We start from the raw sequence: 21,792 nt of genomic DNA, 5'->3' as shown, positions 1-21,792 counted from the left end.
TTCAAGCATGTACTATGGTTTACCCAAATATAACATGATCCAATAACCGAGTGGGCATAATGACAAAGGCAAAAGACATCGTTAACAAAAGGTGCATTGATTGAGTGAAAAATATAATTGGAATACGAAGCCCCGTCAAGAAATTAACAACTACAACGTGGTACATGAAGAAGAACCATCTGCCCCGATTAAAACCGGCAAAATTGTTACATTTGCCAATGAGAGAAGTAAGCCTCCATGAAAAGCATGATTAGCTTCACCATTATGGTTCAACTCTGATTTTATTTTATATAGGGTACCACAAGTTTGATTTTTCTCTTCTTGGTTTCATTTCCTCGCATATTCTTGCACCACAACAATTCGCCTAAGAATTCTACATACAGCAAGATATTGAGATTTACAGAATTGAATAAGCAACTGAAGATTCAATATTGTCTTCTCTTTTATACATGAACAACTAACCTACTCTCGCTTATCTTCCTCTATATCTTCATCAAAACCAATGTGTGAATCTCCATTAGGTGCCATAACACTCAAATTGGTAGCACTGCTGCTTGTTAATGCAATGCCTGCTCTTCTAGTTCATCCACTGCCTCCTCTAAGTATGCATATCTACATGTTCCACACCAACAACACAAACGTTATGCGAAGTCATATAAGAAACCCAAAACTTTACATTTTTGTCAGATGAATTATCAGTTTCATCAACAAAGGGAAATTTTAATTTTTTAAGCATGCAGCAACTCCTATTGGATACATCCTAAAACAATACAACTATACTTTTGAAATAAACCATTACTCTCTAAGCAAGTGCAAAAAGAAACGAAGGCAAATTTCAAAATAAATATCAAGCAGGCATCAAGAAACAGCAAGAGTGCAATGTCAAAGCAAATATCTAGTTGGGTTACGTTAAGGAGCCCAAAGGACACAAATAACTGTCAGTATGCAATCAGATTCCAAGAAGCTGGAAAAATTAATTTACCCTTTTTTTTTTCTTTAAAAAAAAGTAGTAGGGTGGAGCTTATATTTTAATTCATGCCTTGATTTTTTTTCTTGATTCATTGATATTGAATATTTTTACTATTGGCTTGTTCGGAAAATATATATATTATAATCGGAAGGAATAAAGATTTTGCCTTGCTCAAAACTGGAAGAGGAGACACTGAGACGTGCCAATTGTGGACTAAACAAATTGAATATTTTTGTTCACCTAAAATCTTTTGTAAGCAACATGGATCAATTTTCACTATTTATTTATGGATTGAAGATTCTATTCTTTTAAGTCTCTTGGAATTTTTTAATTTTTATTTCATTAATGGGGGGTTTATCGAATCCAAAATCTCACAGAAGGAGTATTATAGAATGATTTGCTTGTATTTATCTGTTATGTCTTAAGGATTTGAAAAAGTTGGGCTACTGGTTGATGAAATTCGCAAATTTCACTCTTGACACTTTATTTACCTATGGCAAAGCGAAAAGCGATTCCACTAACACTTGGTTGTCAACTAGGCCATCTCTAGTGTAGCTCCTTAAAAACGCTTGGGTGCAGGATGCCATTTGGGCTTGAGCCCAAAGAGTTGGAGTCTTTTGTCACTACATGTCCGTCCATCAAAAAGTATGAATGTTGACCTGACAAGCCCATTCAACCTCTAACTTTTACTTTTATTTTCATGAACATTGATCCAATTAGATTAGAAATTAATGTAAGCCTTGCTTCCCTCCATAGCCTCCTCACTCGCCTTCTTTTGCCAAAGAGCAACCAACTTGACTTCTACTAACCAGACACAAATACCCCTTTGTTTCCCAAATCCTTCTCTCTCTCTCTCTCTCTCTCTCTCTCTCTCTCTCTACTCACAGCCTATAAATTAAAAGACCCAAAATAGATTGTTAAAAAATAATACCATTTTTTGCTATAAAAAGAAGTCCAAGTTTAGCCACAGTTTTTAGCCACAGTTCAGGTTCTTTTAAGCGAGTGTCATCTTAACAATGAAATTTTCTTGAAAAAGCAACTGGCTATGGTTTTTGATGCAATGCAAATTACTTTGCTAAGGCATGAGCGTAACACCCACTTCGCTGACCCAAGAGTTCAAATCGCCAATAATTTTGTTGCTGTAACAGCCTCTTCAGCATTCTCTTCTGATCTACTGTTTCGGGACTGAATTTCATAATAATTAAAGAAAAGAAAAAGTAAATAATTATTATTGTCAACTCTTTAAATATAATTATTTTGACTAAGAAATGTGAATATTCTATTAGTTGACTAAGTCCATTTTACAAACTATAAAAAAGTAACTATTTATTGAACTGTCCCACGTGTCTAACAAGGATAAGACTGTCTACCACTTGAACAACGACTCTGAGTTGACTTAGAGTCTTCGGTCTCTTTGATTTATTATTATTATTGCAAGCTGCACAAAATCCCAGTAGCCGATCTGATTTGTGTTTTTGATATCAAGCACACAAATAGAGAATGACGTAAAAAAAGTTGGAAAAAGAATAACTTTTAAATCGAAAAAAAGGAATATGTTTTTTTGAAATAAAACCTTCTCATAATTAGTAGAATAATAAATATGGATAATGTATGTTTGCGAAATCACATGGAATTTTCAGTGTTAGCTTGAATACTCAATATAGCATCATCGATATATATTACATACATCGAATTACTTGAATTTCTTAACATGAATTGTTTTTATATACAAAAAACAGGAACAGGTTGCGTTCCCCAAGCTTGTTGAAAATTTAACGAGTTTGACCGTGGATGGCTGTGGTGGTTTAAGATCCTTGTCTTCCTCTTCCATAAACTTTGTGCAACTCAAAAAGCTTCGGATATGCAGATGCCAAAATATGGTGGAGATAATATCAACAGAAAAAAATAATGGCATTGAAGAAAACATATTGGATAATACGTTTCCCAAACTAGAATCTATGGAGCTAGATACTCTTGAAAACTTGAAAACATTCTGCTCATCAGCAACTTATCTCAAATTTTTATGTTTGAATTCCTTGATTATAAAGGACTGCAAAGAGCTGGGGCCATTTATACTCGACCGCATGAGCAAAAGTACTGGAGATGCTGCTGTTCACTATTTGTTTGACGAAAAGGTGAGAATATATATATGTATATATATACATGCATATATATTATTATAGGTTTGAATGTATAACTGGATGATCTCAACCAATAAATCTTTGTTTTATGGATGTACTTAGGTTAGTTTTCCTGGCTTGGAGGAATTGGTTATCAAAGGCGTGCGTAAATTGACGACCTTATGGCACACCCAACTGGATCCAAATTCATTTTGCAAACTCAGAGAAATCTTTGTTGAGGATTGCCAAAGTTTAATACATGTTCTCGTGCCCCGTATACTAAAAAGATTGGAAAGTAGCGTGGAGGTTTTAAATATAAGCAATTGTGATTCATTGGAAGCGGTATTTAATGTCAAAGAAACAGATGATGCACTATCATCGCCTCAGTCGGCATTAATTTTCAGCTGTCGAAATCTTTGTGAAGTTCAAATAGTCGCCTGTAGAAGTCTGAAAAATGTATTCCCAGCCATCGTTGCCAGAAATAGAAATCTTGAGAAGCTACAGAAGTTGAAGATTGAGAATTGTGAGATGTTGGAGCAAATCGTTGGTGAAGAAGTGGGGGTAGAAGTAGAAGCAATCATGCCTAAGTTTGTGTTTCCAAGTGCAAAGTATGTACTCCTCTACAATCTGCCGCACCTCAGGAATTTCTATCGGGGGATTCATACTTCCAAGTGGCCGTCACTCATTCACTTTGGGGTATATAGATGTGACAAACTAGAGATGCTGGCTGCGGAATCTTCATGTTTTCAGCGACATCATCAGTTGGGTATGCCAACCTATAATCAAGTATTCTTTTTATACGAAAAGGTAAATACGAAAGAGAACCCTTTTACTCTGGCTCCTAAACCTAATTCCTTCTCACTCTTTTTTTGTCTTTTTGGTAGTTGATTCTTTTCAAATTAAAAATTATGTCATTTGGTAATTAATGATCAAAACATACGCATTATATAGTTAACTAAGGAATTACATTATCAAATCTAACTACTGCTAAAATCTCTCTCTCCAATTTGTTCAATAAATAAATAAATAAATGACTAAATAAAAAATAAAAAAAGATGACTCATTATAATAAATAATTAAAAATAAAGATTGTGTAAAACTTTAAGAAGAATAATTACATGTGCTAATTAAGCTTATCGTTAACTTTGGTGAAAAAGCTTATCTTTTAACATGTTGGTAATATGCATACGACAGGATTCGTTCTCCAAGTTGGAAGCCCTAGTGTTGGATATAAAGGAGACATCGTGTGGTTCACTCCCAGTAGTAGACTTCTTCAAAATAAAGTATCTTGTCCTTTACTGCCAAAACATTACATCAGCTGTTCCTTCGTCTGTTTTATTTCGCAAATGTCGCAATCTTGAAACACTTGATGTGAACGACGGAAATTTTGAAGAAATATATATCCACGAAGGATCTTTGGATGGGGAAGAACATCAAGGTTGGACTCTAACGCACGTAAAAACTCTCCGTGAATTTGATGCATGTATGGAAAGGCAACTCCTATCTTGCAGAACCAGTTTTCCCTAATTTGGAAACTCTAGATGTGGGTGACTGCCCAAGACTAAAGAATATAGTTTCATCTGCTCTATCCTTCCGTAAAATTGTGGAATTGGAAGTAGCCAACTGTGATGGAATGAAGCATTTACTCACATACTCAGTGGCTAAAAGCTTCATCAATCTTGAAAAAATGACAGTCCAGAACTGTCAAAGAATGATAGAAATTATTGCAACTGACAACGACCAAAGGGATGGAGAAAATGAAATTACTTTCAGTCGGTTGGAATATTTGGAACTTTCTGACCTACAAAATTTAAAGGGCTTTTGCTCTCGAAATTACAATGTCAGATTCCCAATTTTTATAACCATATCAGCGTCCCACTGTATGGAGATAAAAATTTCTTTTGATGGAGTACTACTAGATGATTCAAAATGAGAAAAAGTTCCAATAATAGAAGATGAAGATGATGATGATGATGATGACAACAACGATGATAACCATGGTGGTGGTGGTGGTGATGATCATAACAGTAACAATGAAGATGTTGATGATAATGCTACGTAAGGATTCTAAGTTTTTCAAAAAAAATTTTACTCTGAGATCTTCGTTTTTCATATTTGCTGATAATATTATTCTTTTCTCTTGTTTTTTCAATTTTTTTTTCTGAATTTATTGATGACCTGTTCAGTATATAATGTACGATGAACGAGAAGAGATAAAGATGTGGCGTGCTCAAGCGTACAAGACCATAAACTGAGATGATGGTAAGGACACTGTACGTGCATATTTGGTCAATTTCAAAATTTTTCAATAGACTCAGGTTATGTGGTTTAAAGGCTATTTGGCCACGATGAAATCCTTCTGGCTTATGAGATATATTTTATATTTTATTTTTTGTTTTTGTGAAGGTGGGGTTTCAAATTTCGAGTTGTTCCATGAAAAACATTGGATATACTTTGCCACAAGACTATCTCCGGACTTTGAAGTTGGAAGAGGTGATCAATTAGTCAAAACAAAGTCAATGCGTGGTTGAGTATTGTTACTCAACAACGTATTACGGTGTTATCATTAATGCATTACGCTGTTATCATTCTTCAACATATTTGTGTACCGAATTTGTACGTGCATTGCTTATTTGTCGTTAATTGTTGTTTGTCCCAACTTATGTTGGCTATTTACCTTTGTCTTTCAATGACAAGTTCGTACTCCTACCATTATTGTTATATGAAAATGATAAATATCAATGCCGACTCATTATTAATCTAAAATCGTCTTGATTTTTCTTAAGAATGCGTTAGGCAGCTATGAGAAAAAAATCTATAATTAAAATATTAATATACTAAATCTAGAATTATCCAAGCCACCAATTTTCACTACTATAAAAAGGTGATGACGTATGATTTTTTGTCTTGTCCAACAATAAGAGAAAAAGAGGGGAGAGTGTTTTACGTGTGAGTGTGTGTCCTCTAAGCGAGAAGAGTGTAAAAAGTGTTTTGTGTTGTGTCCTGGGCCATCAAAAATTAAGTGTGTGTTGCTCATCTGTGTGAGTGTACTAATTTTCTATTAATTAATAAAAATCAATATTTTGGTTTACTCTTTAGTCCTATGTCTTCAACAGAAAAATATTACACGTGAGTGGGCAAAATGACAAGCAAAGGCAAAAGACGTCGTTAACAAAAGGTGCATTGATTGAGCGAAAAATATAATTGGAATACGAAACCCAGTCAAGAAATTAACATCTACATGTGGTACATGAAGAAGAACCATCTGCCCCATTTAAAACCAGCAAAAAAGTTACATTTGCCAATGAGATGAAGTAAGCCTCCATGAAAAGCATGATTAGCTTCACCATTATGGTTCAACTCTGATTTTGTTTCATAAAAGGTATCACACGTTTGGTTTTCTATTCTTGGTTTCATTTCCTCGCATATTCCCATACCACAACAACTCTTCTCAGATTTCTACATACAACAAGATATTGAATTTATAGAGTTGGATTAGCAACTGGAGATTCATTAGTCTTCTTTTTTATACATCAACAACGAAACTAACCTATTCTCACTTATCCTCCTCTAGATCTTCACCAAGACCAATTTGTGAATCTCCTGTGGCTGCCATACCACTCAAATTAGTAGCACCGCTGCTTGTTAATGCAATGCCCTTCTTGTCTAATTAATCCCCTGCCTCCTCCGAGTATGCATATCCACATGTTCCACGCCAATAAGGTAAACATTTTTCAAAGTCAATATACCCAAAAGTTTACATAAATGATCAATTTCCATCAACAAAAGAAAATTGTTTTAAGCGGCAGCTCCTATTACATACATGAGGGGAAAAATTAAAAAAATAAATAAACATAACTATACTTTTGAAATAAACCATTACTCTCTAAGCAAGTTCACAAAGAAACAAAGGTAAATTTCAAAATAAATACCAAGCAGGCACCAAGAAACAGCAAGAGTGCAACGTCAGAGTTGGGTTACGTGAAGGAGCCCAAAGGACACAAATCACTGCCAACAGAGTGTACGCAAGCAAGGTGCAGGACGCTGGAAATATTAATTTACTTTTCTTTTTTTTTGAAAAAACACAATAGTAGGGTGGAGCTTATATTTGAATTCATGCCTTGATTTTTTTCTTAATTCGTTGATATTGAATTTTTTTACTATTGGCTTTTTTTTGGTAAATTACTATTGGCTTGTTCAGCATATATATTCTGGTCAGAAGGAATAAAGATTTTGCATTGCTCAAACCTAGAAGAGGAGACATTGAGACGTGCCAATTGTCGACTAAACAAATTGAATAAAGTCTTTTGTAAACAAGATCAATTTTTACTATATATTGATTGACTATCTAATCAGAATCTATTTTTTAAGTCTCGTGGGATTTTTTTTAATTTTTATTTCATTATTAGGGGTTTATCGAATCCAAAATCTATGAAGGAGTCTCAAGCAACGATTTGCTTTTATTTATCTGTTGTGTCTTAAAGATTTGAAGAAGTGGGGCTACTGATTGGTGAATTATGAAAATTTCACTCATGATACTTTATTTACCGCCTGTAAAGTGAAAAGAGATTCCACTAACAGTCTGCTGTTAACTAGGCCGGCTGGTGTAGCCAATTCAAAACGATTGGGTTCAGGATGACAATTGGGCTTCAGCCCAAAGTTGAAGTTTTTTCTGGGGAATTTGGTCTAATACCGTTATTTGAAACGTGCTAATGAAATCTACCCATCTTGATTGATTTTTTTTTGTTTTACCCTTTCATTTTCATGTATTCCCAAATTACCCTTTTCAAATATCAAAAAGAAAAAATCAAGGCCTAAATGGAGCATGACAATGGAGAGGAAGAAAAAGTGAGAAAGAATGACAAAACAGCTTGGGATGACCAAAGAGTTCTTCAGGAGGAGGGACGGAAGTCAATAATCATGGTTTAGATGGTTTCTTCCTTGTCGAATCTAAGATGAAAGTGCAGGGATTAAAGCATGGAACTGAAAGCCTATCGAGGAATTTACAGGTGATATATGCTTTGTCGCTGGACAAGTCAAATCTGGCTATTTCAAAATATCATGCTGAGTGCATGGATGCTAAAGGATTAGAAGAACCAAACCATCAAACTCCAGAGCTAAATTGCTGTGAAATATGTTTATATAACTTATATTCTTAATTTTATTTTATTTTTCTAAAAATAATTAATTTCACATCAAGATTCAACATTTTGGAACTTCTAAATTACTCCGTCATTCATAGTTTGTCACACTTAGACAAAAGATAATGGCAGTATCTGGTTTTTGCTTGAATTATTCACTTCCTTATTTGGTTGGCCGATAATTCCCAAGGAAAAAACTTTATAAAGGAATATGACTTTGTAAATTATAATGTCTTTTTTTTATTTTTTTTTTTTTGGGAAGCTATTTGGGACATGTTGAGAGAAGTATTTTTTAATTCAAACTTGTCCCCATAAAAAAAAAAAAAAAAAAGAAATCCAAGTTTCATTATCCTAGATTTCTAAAATTTTTGTTCCTTCTTATATTTTCCATGCACCAAATACTAAAGAATTTTCAAAATCAATTTCTGGAAAATGATTCCTCATTGAAATAATGTAATAAATATTTTAGTGTGTTATTCATACAAGGAAAACATTTTCCTTAAGATTGCTTATTGGACTACTAAAAAAAAAAAAAATTCTAATGGAGTGAATTATTTATCATTCTTGTGTTGTAAATTAAAGTGCTTAGAGTTTGGATGTTTATCTCTAGGCAATATATCTTTTATTTAAATTTCTTATGGATTATTTGAATAGACTGGTTTCAACCATTTGAAGGTTTCTAAATTGGAAATGGAAAGTTAAAAGGACATTTCTTTGTCCTTGACCCATAATTTTTATGGCTCTAAAATCTTGACTAGATCATGGAAGACAGCTAAATGTTAATGTGGACCATGTTGTGATTATATACCTTAAATTAATAATAAATAAAAAGTTACAATGCTAATAATGATTTATATTAAGTTTTACATAACTTTCTAGATAAAATGCTTGCTAATTTGTTTTCAGAATTTATAATGATAAAAACTAGGGCTTGAGGTTTTTGTTTATTTTCCATAAATGTTTGGCATGTTCATCTTATAGTTCATACAACAAATAAAAGTATGAAAACATTACCATCAATGGGTCCTAATATGTTGCTAGATGTTACCTTGAGGAAAGATGCCCAACTTCAAATATTATGCAAACTTAATGAACCTAAAATATCCTAGCCTTGAGAGGATTTAGTCTCTCAAACAATAATTTAAAGTTAAATACAAATTCTCTATTATTGTAATACAAGCATTAAAACAATCTTTGGTTGTTTTCTTCTATACATGGAAATTAAATTTACAACCAATGGAGCACCCAAAAAAAAAAAAAAATTGATAATGAATGTAAATGACCATAAATTTTCTTGCTCCCTATCTATTTGAGAAGATTTTAACAAGAAAAACTTGCTTGTGTTTGAAGTCATGAACTGCCTCTGATAGTTATTGAAAACTAAACAAACAATTTATGTTGGTGTTGCTTGTCTTGGGACAATTTTTTTTGGTTACCATCTCGAATACAACTTACTCTAGCAATAAGATAGCATGCTCTGTTTTGCTTTGAGCTTTTTTAATTTAATTTCAATATTAAAGTAAGAGGTAGTACTGCATAATATTTATTACAGGATACATGATATAATTACAAATCTCAAGTCCTTGTTACTTTTTTCTTCAGACGCAACCTTTCAAGCCTTTTAATATAAACTTATTCTGTGCATGAGGTTTACCATAGTGTTCTTGTTTATTTGCTGTAGGGTTGTCAACGTCTCTCTTGAGTACCCTTTCAAGGATCTTAGGATTGCTGAAAACATTATATTACAAGGCTTGAGCAATAATTCTTACCTTTGTTTTTTGTATTTTGTTTTTCCCTTTTCTAGCTGTTTTGTTTTTTTAATCACAATTTTCCTTTTCTTATTAGAAGTTACAACAGCTTATATATCATATTAAATGAAGTAAAGTGCAAGAAACATTTATCATTTTACGTTTCTAGTTGAAATTCAAGATATATCTATTCTAATTCTGATATACTTTTCTTCCATTTGATGTTCTTACCTACCAGAAGGATCACAATGATAACTAGTGTACCTACTAGAAGTGGCAAACTGAACTATGGAGTGAGTGACTTCAAGGAATAATGTTGTTGAAGATCCTCATGGATCACCAGCATGACTTTTAGCATATGCATACAGAAAGAAATTTCATGATATGCTAAGGATCTTAGTACTAAAAACAATTTACATGTACTAAATCTTACTAGCTGGGGGTATGTTATAGCTTAAATCTTAAGCTGGATGTATATTTAGTTTATCCACTTAATCATGCTATATAACAACTATGCAATGTTCTATACATGTTATTAGTAGTCTTATTGGTGACGGTGTGCTTTTATATTTTGCTTACGCTATCTTAGTAGTCCGTTGCAAAAAATATTAACATAGATGCATTGAAGAAATGTATTAGTACAATACAATGGTCTCATATATATTATGAAATAATTGCAATAACAATTATGGATAGGATTGCCTAAAGGTGACATATAAACCTATTCTTTCATCTTGTATTTTAATTGATAAAAAAGTAAATTTATGCCCCTGTTTTTTATTTCTTTCATGCATAGACTATATATATATATATATATATTACATGCATCGGTAACAATGGGTTAACTCATGAGCTTGGTTTATCTTAGGATTACATTTTTCATCTTGCCATGGAAAATTAAGTTACTGTAGAGATTGGTGGCTCAAAAAAGGAGGTATAATATTAAACCAAAAGTATATTTCAATGAATTTTATACAACTTTATTATCAATTAAAGACGTAAATATTTGAAATATATTTCTATTTTATTCACATTTACATACTTTTTAGTTATGATTCTTTCAAGAAAAAAGGTATATAAAAAAGGTATATATTAAATCATAATTTTAGTTCTTGGGTTGTTGCAAATACATATCGATGGGAGAATATGATGATCACATATTAGAAAATTTTAAGGTCTATTTAATTTTTCTACATTAAGCATACTCAAACTATCCCACTTTCAAATTTTGATGATCCAATTGGAAATTTCTCCAATAATCAACAAGAAGATTATATATTTTGGAGTTAATATTCTTTGCCTTGTGGTATTGGATAAGAGTCAGACATTAGATTCCATTTGTTGCTCAAATTAATATTCATATGTTTTGTACATTGAAAAACATTTAATATTTTTGTGGTTAGGTTGAGATACTAGTTTTGTACATTTGAAATTTGACTCCTAACAAATTCTGCAAAATGCCTGCACCTCAGTTGAAGAATATTGAAGGTCTTTTATCAACTGCAGTAAACTCTTGTGAGTGGATTATTTAAATTCTGCATAGAGCAGGTAATTCACCAGAAGAATTCTGATAGCGGTTATATTTCTCGGTGATAATATACCTAAAACAAATTTGGAAAAGGAAGGTGTATTTGCCATATGATAATAATAATTTCGATACATAGCTGCATTAGCCATTCCTTACGATAGTTACTTGGTTACATGGATGACTTTCTTTGTTTGTTTTTCCTTTTATAAACAAAGAATCTGACGATAGTTGCTATCTTTCTTTGTTTGACAGGTTCAACTTAAAGAAGCTCACATATGAAGAAATGAAGAACCAGTTAATTGAAGGATTGACTAAATTTGGGCACTAGCATAAATTTTCAAAGGTACATAGCCTAAATGTTTCTTCCTAATTTTGTCTTTATTTTTGATGAAGTATGGAAGAATGTGAATTTTTTATGCTGAGGAATGTGGATTTTGTATGCTGAAAGAATTATATGTTGTGTTTTTTTGTATGCTGGAAGTATGGAGATTGAAGACTGAATTGTAGAGAATAGAAATTGAAGTTTTGGAAGAATTCTATGTTTTGTTTGGTTTTTTAATTGTATATTCTATTTAACTTGAAGTTTTATTTTGTTTATTTGCATTACAAGGTCATATGAATGGCGACATTAACATATTCTCCATCAACTAGCTAAAGCAAAATTCTAAGTGAATTAGCTCATAGTGTATATCACGTGTACAATATCTTTGTCCCCAAAATTCATATTTATGTAGACTCACATATAATGTGCATCATAGTTTTGTTCGCATATTGTTTAATATATTATGTAAGTTGTTTCATATATTTAAAGTCTAAATATACTACTATATCTTGGTTGTTTACTTTTAAAAAAAAATAATAATAATAATTTAAAGCATTTTATCCTCCTAATGCAGCTCTCTTATGTTCACTATGATTTGGAGGAAATGGATTTTATTATGTCCATGAGAGAAAATAACTTGATGACCTTTTGCTTTATTTTTTTATATGACATTCTCTAAATTATTACCATGTAGCTTTGTATGTTATCAGTGTTTGATTTGTTTACCTAAAGAGCTTTTCTTTTATGTTATCTAACCATATACTGTAAACTTTTCTTTGGGAACATGGATACACCCTTTTTTCTTTGGGGACATGTTTACAACCTTTCTTTATCATAGTTTTGGGAATGAGGAGTGTACTTGATTAGGCTGGTAAAATTTCTGTCTGAAAGTCTTTGCACACTTTTCAATTTATTAGAGTTGATTTTCTCTAGATTGCATCATTCATTTCATAAGCACCCTTATTTGGTAGTCACTGAAGCATATTACTCATTTAAATTTGACAGATAATGCACATGCCGTATAGAGAAACCTGGCTTTCCTTGTATCCATGCAATTGCAGCATGTAAGCATCAACATATTTCTCCATATATCCTTTGCTCAGTGCATTACTCAGTTGACTCACTCCGTGATGCATATTCGAAAACCATATATCCACTTGGAGATAAATGTCAGTGGCATGCTTTAGATGATGTCATAAACCAGCTTGTACTTCCACCTAAGATTGGCAAACAGTTAGGAAGACCAAGAAAGGAGAGGATTTAATCTCAAAGAGAGGAGCGTCATCAATATAGATGCGGGAGGTGCATAACAGCTGATCATGCTCAGCCGCCATACCTCTTAATAGCACTGCCAACCAACAGCACCATTTCACTAAAGGACCATAAGTCGCTCTACGCTGTATTAAGACAATGAGGGCATGTTATGTGGTATGCGTGTGTTATGCAATGTAGTAAGGAATGCAATTAGTAGCTCAATCGCGCAACGTGTGTTTTGGCATAATAGATGTTGGTTTTATATGTTGTTTTGTTGGAAAAGTCATCTGTTGTATTGTGTTGATAAAATATCAATGACCCTAAATAGAAAAAACTCCAAAAGTTTAGAAAAAAGTTCTCAAATTGGTAAAAATATTTGGTTACCATAGGTTTCATCGGTAATTATCGAAACCCTTGTGGTAATCATATTTTTTCAATTTTTTGGCCCCCACAATTTCCCTAATGTGTGTTAAATACAACAACATATAAAATATACATTTTTCAATGATCCTAAAGAGAAAAAATCCCAAAATTTCTGAAAAAGTTCTCAAATTGGCACAAAAATTAGATTACCATAGGGCCTTCGATAATTACCGATGAAACCCATGGTAATCAATTTATACTTGCTGGAAAAATTACCATAGAAATCATCTGTAATTATTGAAACCCCTATGGTAATGACATTCGACAACTTTTTTGGCCCCCATAAGTCCCCTAATGTGTGTTAAATGCAACAACATGCAAAATATACATTCTTCAATAATCCTAAGGAGAAAAAATCCCAAAATTTCTAAAAAAGTTCTCAAATTGGCATAAAAATTTGATTACCGTAGGGCCTTCGGTAATTACCGATGAAACCTACAGTAATCAATTTATACTTGCTGGAAAAATTACCATAGAAATCATCAATAATTACCGAAACCCCTATGGTAATCATATTCGACAACTTTTTTGGCCCCCACAAGTCCCCTAATGTGTATTAAATGAAAAACATGCAAAATATACATTCTTCAATGATCCTAAGGAGAAAAAACCCTAAAAATTCTGAAAAAGTTCTTAAATTGGCACAAAAATTTGATTACCGTAGGACCTTCGGTAATTACCGATGAAATCTACGGTAATCAATTTATACTTGCTAGAAAAATTACCATAGAAATCATCGATAATTATCGAAACCCCTATGGTACTAACATTCGACAAATTTTTTGGCCCCCACAAGTCTCCTAATGTGTGTTAAATGCAACAACATGCAAAATATACATTCTTCAATGATTCTAAGGAGAAAAAATCCCAAAAGTTCTGAAAACATTTTCAAATTGGCACAAAAATTTGATTACCATAGGGTCTTCGGTAATTACAGATGAAACCTAAGGTAATCAATTTATACTTGCTGGAAAAATTACCAAAAGTTTCATTGGTAATTACCGAAACCCCTGTGGTAATCATATTTTACCAATTTTTTGGCCCCCACAAGTCCTCTAATGTGTGTTAAATGCAAAAACATACAAAATATACATTCTTCAATGATCCTAAGGAGAAAAAACCCTAAAAATTCTGAAAAAGTTCTTAAATTGGCACAAAAATTTGATTACCGTAGGACCTTCGATAATTACTGATGAAATCTACGGTAATCAATTTATACTTGCTAGAAAAATTACCGTAGAAATCATCGGTAATTACCGATTGGCCCCACAAGTCTCCTAATGTGTGTTAAATGCAACAACATGCAAAATATACATTCTTCAATGATTCTAAGGAGAAAAAATCCCAAAAGTTCTAAAAGCGTTTTCAAATTGGCACAAAAATTTGATTACCATGGGGTTTGCGGTAATTACCGATGAAACCTACGACAATCAATTTATACTTGCTAGAAAAATTACCAAAGGTGTCATCGGTAATTATCGAAACCCCTGTGATAATCATATTTTACCAATTTTTTGGCCCCCACAAGTCCTCTAATGTATGTTAAATGCAAAAACATACAAAATATACATTCTTCAATGATCCTAAGGAGAAAAAACCATAAAAGTTCTGAAAAAAATTTCAAATTGGCAAAAAAATTTTATTACCGTAAAACCTTCGGTAATTACCAATGAAACCTTCGGTAATTTTTCCAGCAAGTACAAATTGATTACCATATGTTTCATCGGTAATTACCGAAGGCCCTATCGTAATATAATTTTTGTGCCAATTTGAGAACTTTTGGGGTTTTTTCTCTTTAGGATCATTGAAGAACATATATTTTGAATGTTTTTGCATTTAACACACATTAGGGGACTTGTGGAGGCCAAAAAATTGGTAAAATGTGATAACCATACGGGTTTTGGTAATTACTGATAAAACCTACGATAATTTTTCCAGCAATTATAAATTGATTACTGTAGGTTTCATCGGTAATTATCGAAAACCCTACAGTAATCCAGAACCAAAGGAAGTTGCTTGCCATTAAAACAGCAATTGACGATCTACCAAAACGATCAAGTGGACCAAAATTGAAATCCAGAACCAAAGAACTAATTAGGAAGCAAACCATATTCCCAGCTATGGCTCCCAAAGCCCCAAAGAGAACATTCAATTGCTTCTCCAACTTGATGCAGATTTTCAAAAGAAACCTTGGAGAGCAACGTCAAAAACTCAAAAATACCCACAAATCCGAGTAGAATCGGAACAAAATCGCCATTTGCTAAAGACCCAGATTCTTCCGATCCACCATTCAAGTATTTCTGAAGCAATAAAGAAAAAATAACCACAAGCGAGAAGGTATAAGCATTCCGATACTTGTAGAAATAAAGGTGAGATTGAAGATGGGCATCGTCGAGCATTAGCCTGAAGATCTTCGCATTGCTTTCATCGAACTCAAACTCGTTGTCCTTGGATTTGGTCCTCTTTCTAATCTCTACATTGGTTTTGGATGAAAACCCAGAAGCTGAATCGAAAGAGTCACAGAAGATTTTCTTGTATTAGATTTAAAATAAAGGACAGTCAGATCTTTTAAAAAATTTTTTAAAGGTATAATAGATATTAAAGAGAAAAACAAAAAAATTTACCAATACAAGAGTATATATCATCATAGCCCTTCTAAAAAGGATATTGGGCCAAATTCCTCTTTTTTTGTCACTAGTACATGTCCATCCGTCAAAAAATATGAATGTGGATCTTAAAAGCCCATTCAAGCTCTAATTTTACTTTTATTTTCATGAACATCAATCCAATTAGATTAAAAATCAACATAAGTCTAGCTTCCCTCAATGCCCTACTCCCTCGCCTTCTTTTACCAAAGAGCAACTAACCTGATTTCTACTAACCTTACACGAAGACCCACCCCTTTGTAATTGTCAAAAATTTATGGAATAAAAATTAAATAATAAATAATATTAGAGGTTTGTAACACCCCGTCCCAAATCGCACCGGAATCCGTGCACGTTGACCGATGTTGACTGTTGACCGTTGACCGAAGGGGTCAAAAGTTGACTTTTTGACTCGGTGGGAATTTCAAGTTGACCAGGGTACTGTGGCGAAGTGCACGATGCCACGAGTTCGTAGACTGGTAGCACGTCGAAAACGGAGCTACGGGTTGAAAGTTATGGACGAAACAAGTTGCGGTCCAAACTGTCCAAGGGGTGCCGGAGTTGACTTTTTGTTTATGGGGAATTGAGCTTTGACCCGTGCATGTTGTGAAGTGCTCGTCGATACGAGTTCACAGACTAGCGGCACGCTCAAAACGGACATCCGGTTAAAAAGTTATGGACGTTTGAAGTTTACCGGATACCGTATTATTTTAATGTTTTTGGGTCGTGAACAGTGAAACGCCATGTGTCAGCTTCTGATTGGTCCATGTGGCATGAACAGTGTCACACAGGGGTTTTTATTTGATAAAATTCTCGGGGAAGAGAGAGAAAGAGAGAGAGGAGAGAGAAAGAGAGAGAGTGAGGACCGCCGGCCACCGGAATTTTTCCATTGTTCCGGCCGAGTTACTGTGCACGCGCCGGCCAGAAAGCTTGCCCTCCTCATTTCCGGCAAAACCTCCAAATTTCACGGCGAATGGCCGCCGGACGCGCCCGGATCGGACCTCCGAAGTTCGGCGGCGAATTTTACCCCTCCACCGCCGGCCACCGCAAATCGACCCATTTCCGGCCACACGCGCCGTACACCCATCATCCTCTCCTCAAGTCCGACCGACCCACCAAAAATCACGGCCATCGGACCACCGATGCGCCGGGATCGGAGCGTTTTCCGGCGAGGGGCCGGAAATCTTCAAACGGTGATTTCTCCGCCGTCCGACCTCCGTTTTGCTCACCGCCGGTCCCGTTGGATTGCTCTCATCACGATCTACAAGTCTGCAAAATTTCACGACCAACGGCCACCGCACGCGACGCCGCCGGCGACGGTTGCCGGAAAGTACTGTTCCGGCGAGTACCCAGTTTTCCGGCCAGCTCCAGTCAACTGTGTTCGACCTCCTGAACCCGAATCCGGCTTCCGTTTCCGCTAATTCGCGACGTTTTGGGAGAATTTCGGAGCCGAAACGCGAAAAGTTTTCCGGCGAGATTCCGACCCCGTCGGGTCCGATCACCGGAAAGTAAGACCGAATTCGTGATCCTCATCACGCGAGCTTCGATTCGGTATATAACTCGTAAGCCTTTAGATATCGCTTGGTGTTCGCTCCCCGGGTATCCATTTGGGAATTACCCAAATAAAATATTAATATTTTTGGTTTGTGCACTGTGGTTGCTTAGGTGCACGCGTGAGTAGTGGAGTTGATCCCGAGGAGGATCTTAGTTGATTTGCACGCTCCAGGTGAGTGACCCACCTTCAAAAATTATTTTGGGCAATTAATTATATTTAATTGGTATTTAATTTAGTATTTAAATTATGCTCATGTGGTGTGGTTTAATTATGGTTTTAATGCGGTTTAATTTAATTTATTTGTTATGCATGAGCAAGGTATGTTTCGGTATTAATTTTACGTGGTTTCAAATGTGATTTCTCGGGCATAATTGGGTTAAATATTTTATGAAAATATTTGGTTAAATTTTATAAATTATGCCCGCGGTATTTTTATGGTTGCATCTCGTATTTCGAGAAAAATTGTGGTTTGTTGATTATCGTTGTTTCGTACCGGGTTGTTTAAATAAAAATATGTGGGATGGTGTTTTGTGAAAATATGGTATACTTCCCACGGTGGTTTTTGGAAAAACGGTACGGTTGGTTATTATTGTTTATTTTTAGACGCACTCATACAGTATTGGTGTTCTGGTGTATGGTGTATGGACACGTGGTAGTGCGCGGTTATTATCTGGTTTAGCGCACGGTTTTTACTTCACCCGTGAGTTGCCATTGGACCGTGGGCAGGCAAGTTGTTATTGGCCACAGCCGCCCCCCTCCTTGGCCGTGTGATGGTTTTTTAGCAGTTGGTACTGTCGGGACGCCGAAGTGACCGCTGCAGGTTTCTCTCTTTAACCCCCCCGCCAGTCGGTGCTCGGGACGCTGGGTATCGGAGGGCATCACCGGTATATGGTGTGGTGCGTCAGGTGTAATTGTCGGTGTAAATTGCAAATAATGGTTTAAACCCTAAAGGTGTTCAAATTATTTACTATAATTTATTATATGTTTATTATATATTTGTGGTATGTTTCTATTTATTTATTGTTTATCAAATGGTTTAATCCCTTGGTTTTTGGGAGGTATGAACATTGGGTTTTGCGAAAAGGTTTTAAAAAGGGAACATTTCAAACGGAGCGATTAGTGAGAGTTTTGAGGGAAATTATTATTTTCCAACAGTTATTATTATTTATTTATTAATTGTTGGTATTTGTTCTATTCCTTAATTGTTATTACTATTATTTTTATTATTAAAAAGTGTTCAGTAGTTCGGGTTACTCACGGAGATGATTAGCATCTCACACTCTTAAATTCCGTTCCCTTAGGTGCAAGTGGTGGTAGACGTTCTTCCGGAGCGAACCAAGTTTTCCGCTGCTGTTGTGTTTCGAGAAATACTTCTGTACTCTTTCATTTCAGTGTATTATTTCTTTCAGCCCTGTTGTATTTCTGTTGTTTAGCACTTCTTAAAGCTCTGTATACTATTGGGATACTTCTGTTTTATTTATGCACTGGACTGTTGTTGCTTTTGAGAAGTGCTGGAATTTGTGGAACCATTTGTAGTTTGTGGGAGGAATAAGGGGGATGTTTTTAGAAGTGTGTTTTCAGTGCAGGTAGTTTGTGGTAAGTAAATCACTTAGAGGAGGCTCTGTCGGATTTTCCGTTGGAGGGTCCGGTAGGGTTTTCCTGGGATCAGGGCTGTCTAGGGTTCCGGGGAAGGAATTCTAGACGGGTCCTGACAGATTACCCTGAAAAAAACCACAACAAAATTTGTTGTGCATTAGGCAGTTGGGATGCGGTACCATATCTAAGTCCAAATAATACTTAATCTCCATTGGCCCAAATTTTTGCCCAATCGCACTATCTCCTGCCTTGAGTCCACATATTTCGCCGGCTTAAGGTATAGGCCACTAAGGCCCATGCCTAGCCCCATTTTCTAGGGGCACCTCAAAAAAAAAAAAATCATAATATATATATATATATATTAAATAGAATATAATTATTAATTTATTTTAAAAGTTATAAAAATTTTGACTTAAAAAAATTTAAATTATCTAATTAATTATTTATTTTTTGATGAATTTTAATTGATTATTTATTGCAATAATTATTTTTAATTAATTTTATTTTTAAAAAATAACACCAATTAAGTTTAATTAAATATTTTATATTTTATAATTGATTATATTTTAATAATAATAAAAATATGTTAAATATTCCTCTCATTAGGCTTTTTTTTCATTTATTTATGCATTTTTCTCCTTTTACTCATTTATTTTTATTCCTTATCATTCACTTATCTTTTATATTTGTTTAATTTTAGTATCCAACCTATATCATTTGCAACTTTGATGCAAATGATTTTAAAATAAAAAATAAATTCGTAAGTGATAATTTATTTTAATGAATTTGTATTGTTCATCTCATATTAGTTTTAATTTTTTTTTATGAATTCATGATTTTAGTTATTTACTAATTGTTCTTACTGTTTGTAAAAAATTAAATTTTGTATTCCTCTAGTTTTTGCTTTGATTTTTTTTATATATTAATTCAAATAAATTAATTAGATTTATTTTGAAAACTAAAACTTAAAAAAAAATTAAATTATTTTTTGTGTGCATAAATTTATTATTTTTTATTAGTGCAATTTTAGTAGAAAGAAGTTTTTCAATATTGAAATTAATAAAAAATTATTTATGTTGAATTATATCTCAAAAGAATTAAATAATTAGTAATTTTATTAATTGAAAAAATATTTATTATTGAATCTTGAATATAAAATTTAATTAGTAATTTTCCATCTAAAAAAATAAAAATAAAAATAAAAATTTATATCAAAAAAATTTATTTTATGAAAAATAATATTTAATTATGATCCTAAATATTTTTTTGGGCCTAGGGCCTCAAAAATTGTTGAGACGGCCCTGATTTACTGACCAAGAAAGGCAGCATAATTCGCACCACTCCAAAAGTTCAAGTTTTCCCAAAAAAAGGTCATTTTTTTTTTTTAATACACCACCCCAAAAAAGTGGTAATTATTAAACTAAGCTGTCATCTATTATGTAATTTTTGCAAATCTTTCTCTACGTTTAAAGAAATTATTAATTCCACCCTCCACAGTATAATTTTATTACGCTAATATCCCTTCTATTTAATTTTATATATGAAATTTCAAAATTTTAGTAAGAGATAAATGTAATTTTATGATATGAAATAGATGGTGCAGGAGCATTGTCAAACATGACATGCTCCGAATTGGCCTTTTCAAATAAGAGCTCGATAGAAATTTGTAAAGTTGATCCATTATCTAATTAGATTAACATGAAAAGGTAGATTTAATTAAACTAAGAATATGCCTTTGGACATGATACTAAATGATTGATCGGTATTGTGCCTTCTTTTATCATTGTAAACTTTTGAAACAAATAGTTGTATAATCCTATGTCGGTGTTAAAACTAAATCTACATATATTTATATATATAAATCTATATCTTTGAAAAATAAAGTGATTAATTTTATATGCTACTTTTTTATCCACTTGTGTGTCCAACAAAGCATTTTAGCTGTAGGAATATAGAGATTAGTATAATATACCACTTTTTTGCCCGCTTGTGTAGCCAACAAAGCTTTTTGGGCGTGGAAAAGAAAATTTGTGATGACAGCTCATAATGGTATATAAAAGATACTTTTGTTGAAAAAAGTAAAGAAAAACAGGAGAAAGAAAAACAAAAAATGAAAAAGAAAAACGGAAACAAAATTTGGCTGGCAGAATTTTTGAGCGGTTTGGTATGAATAAGCCTATTCTCCGAATGTCATTTCACAATCTAAAGAGGTGGAAACATGTAAATTGATAATTTTTTGTTTTTATTTGCTGAAATATGTCAATTCATAATTTAAAAATATTAGTGGACTATATTATTAATAAAATATTAAAAATGGGACGAGAATTTATTTGCCCATATTTTCCTTAGTTCATTTGTATCTAACTTTTGATAGAATATGATTATCATCCAAAAAAGAGAACTTTATCATCTCACTAATATATATATATATATTATTACAGCTTCGTGGAGGTGTTTTTTGTTTTATTGTTTTTTCTCGGTTAATTTATT

At 33.4% G+C, this 21,792-nt stretch overlaps 1 protein-coding gene across 1 annotated transcript; it reads left to right on the top strand.

Annotated features, from left to right (window-relative positions):
* The first annotated feature begins 2,928 nt into the window (after nt 1–2,928).
* Nucleotides 2,929–5,152, top strand: LOC132803985 (uncharacterized). The gene is made up of 5 exons (XM_060817864.1): nt 2,929–3,105; nt 3,214–3,897; nt 4,285–4,528; nt 4,632–4,862; nt 5,043–5,152. The coding sequence occupies exons 1-5, from the start codon at nt 2,929–2,931 to the stop codon at nt 5,150–5,152; spliced, it is 1,446 nt and encodes a 481-aa protein (XP_060673847.1).
* Nucleotides 5,153–21,792: the final 16,640 nt, after the last annotated feature.

This window comes from Ziziphus jujuba, chromosome 6, assembly GCF_031755915.1.
Source record: "Ziziphus jujuba cultivar Dongzao chromosome 6, ASM3175591v1".
Lineage (NCBI taxonomy): Eukaryota > Viridiplantae > Streptophyta > Magnoliopsida > Rosales > Rhamnaceae > Ziziphus > Ziziphus jujuba.
This window is presented reverse-complemented; position numbering and strand designations above follow the sequence as displayed.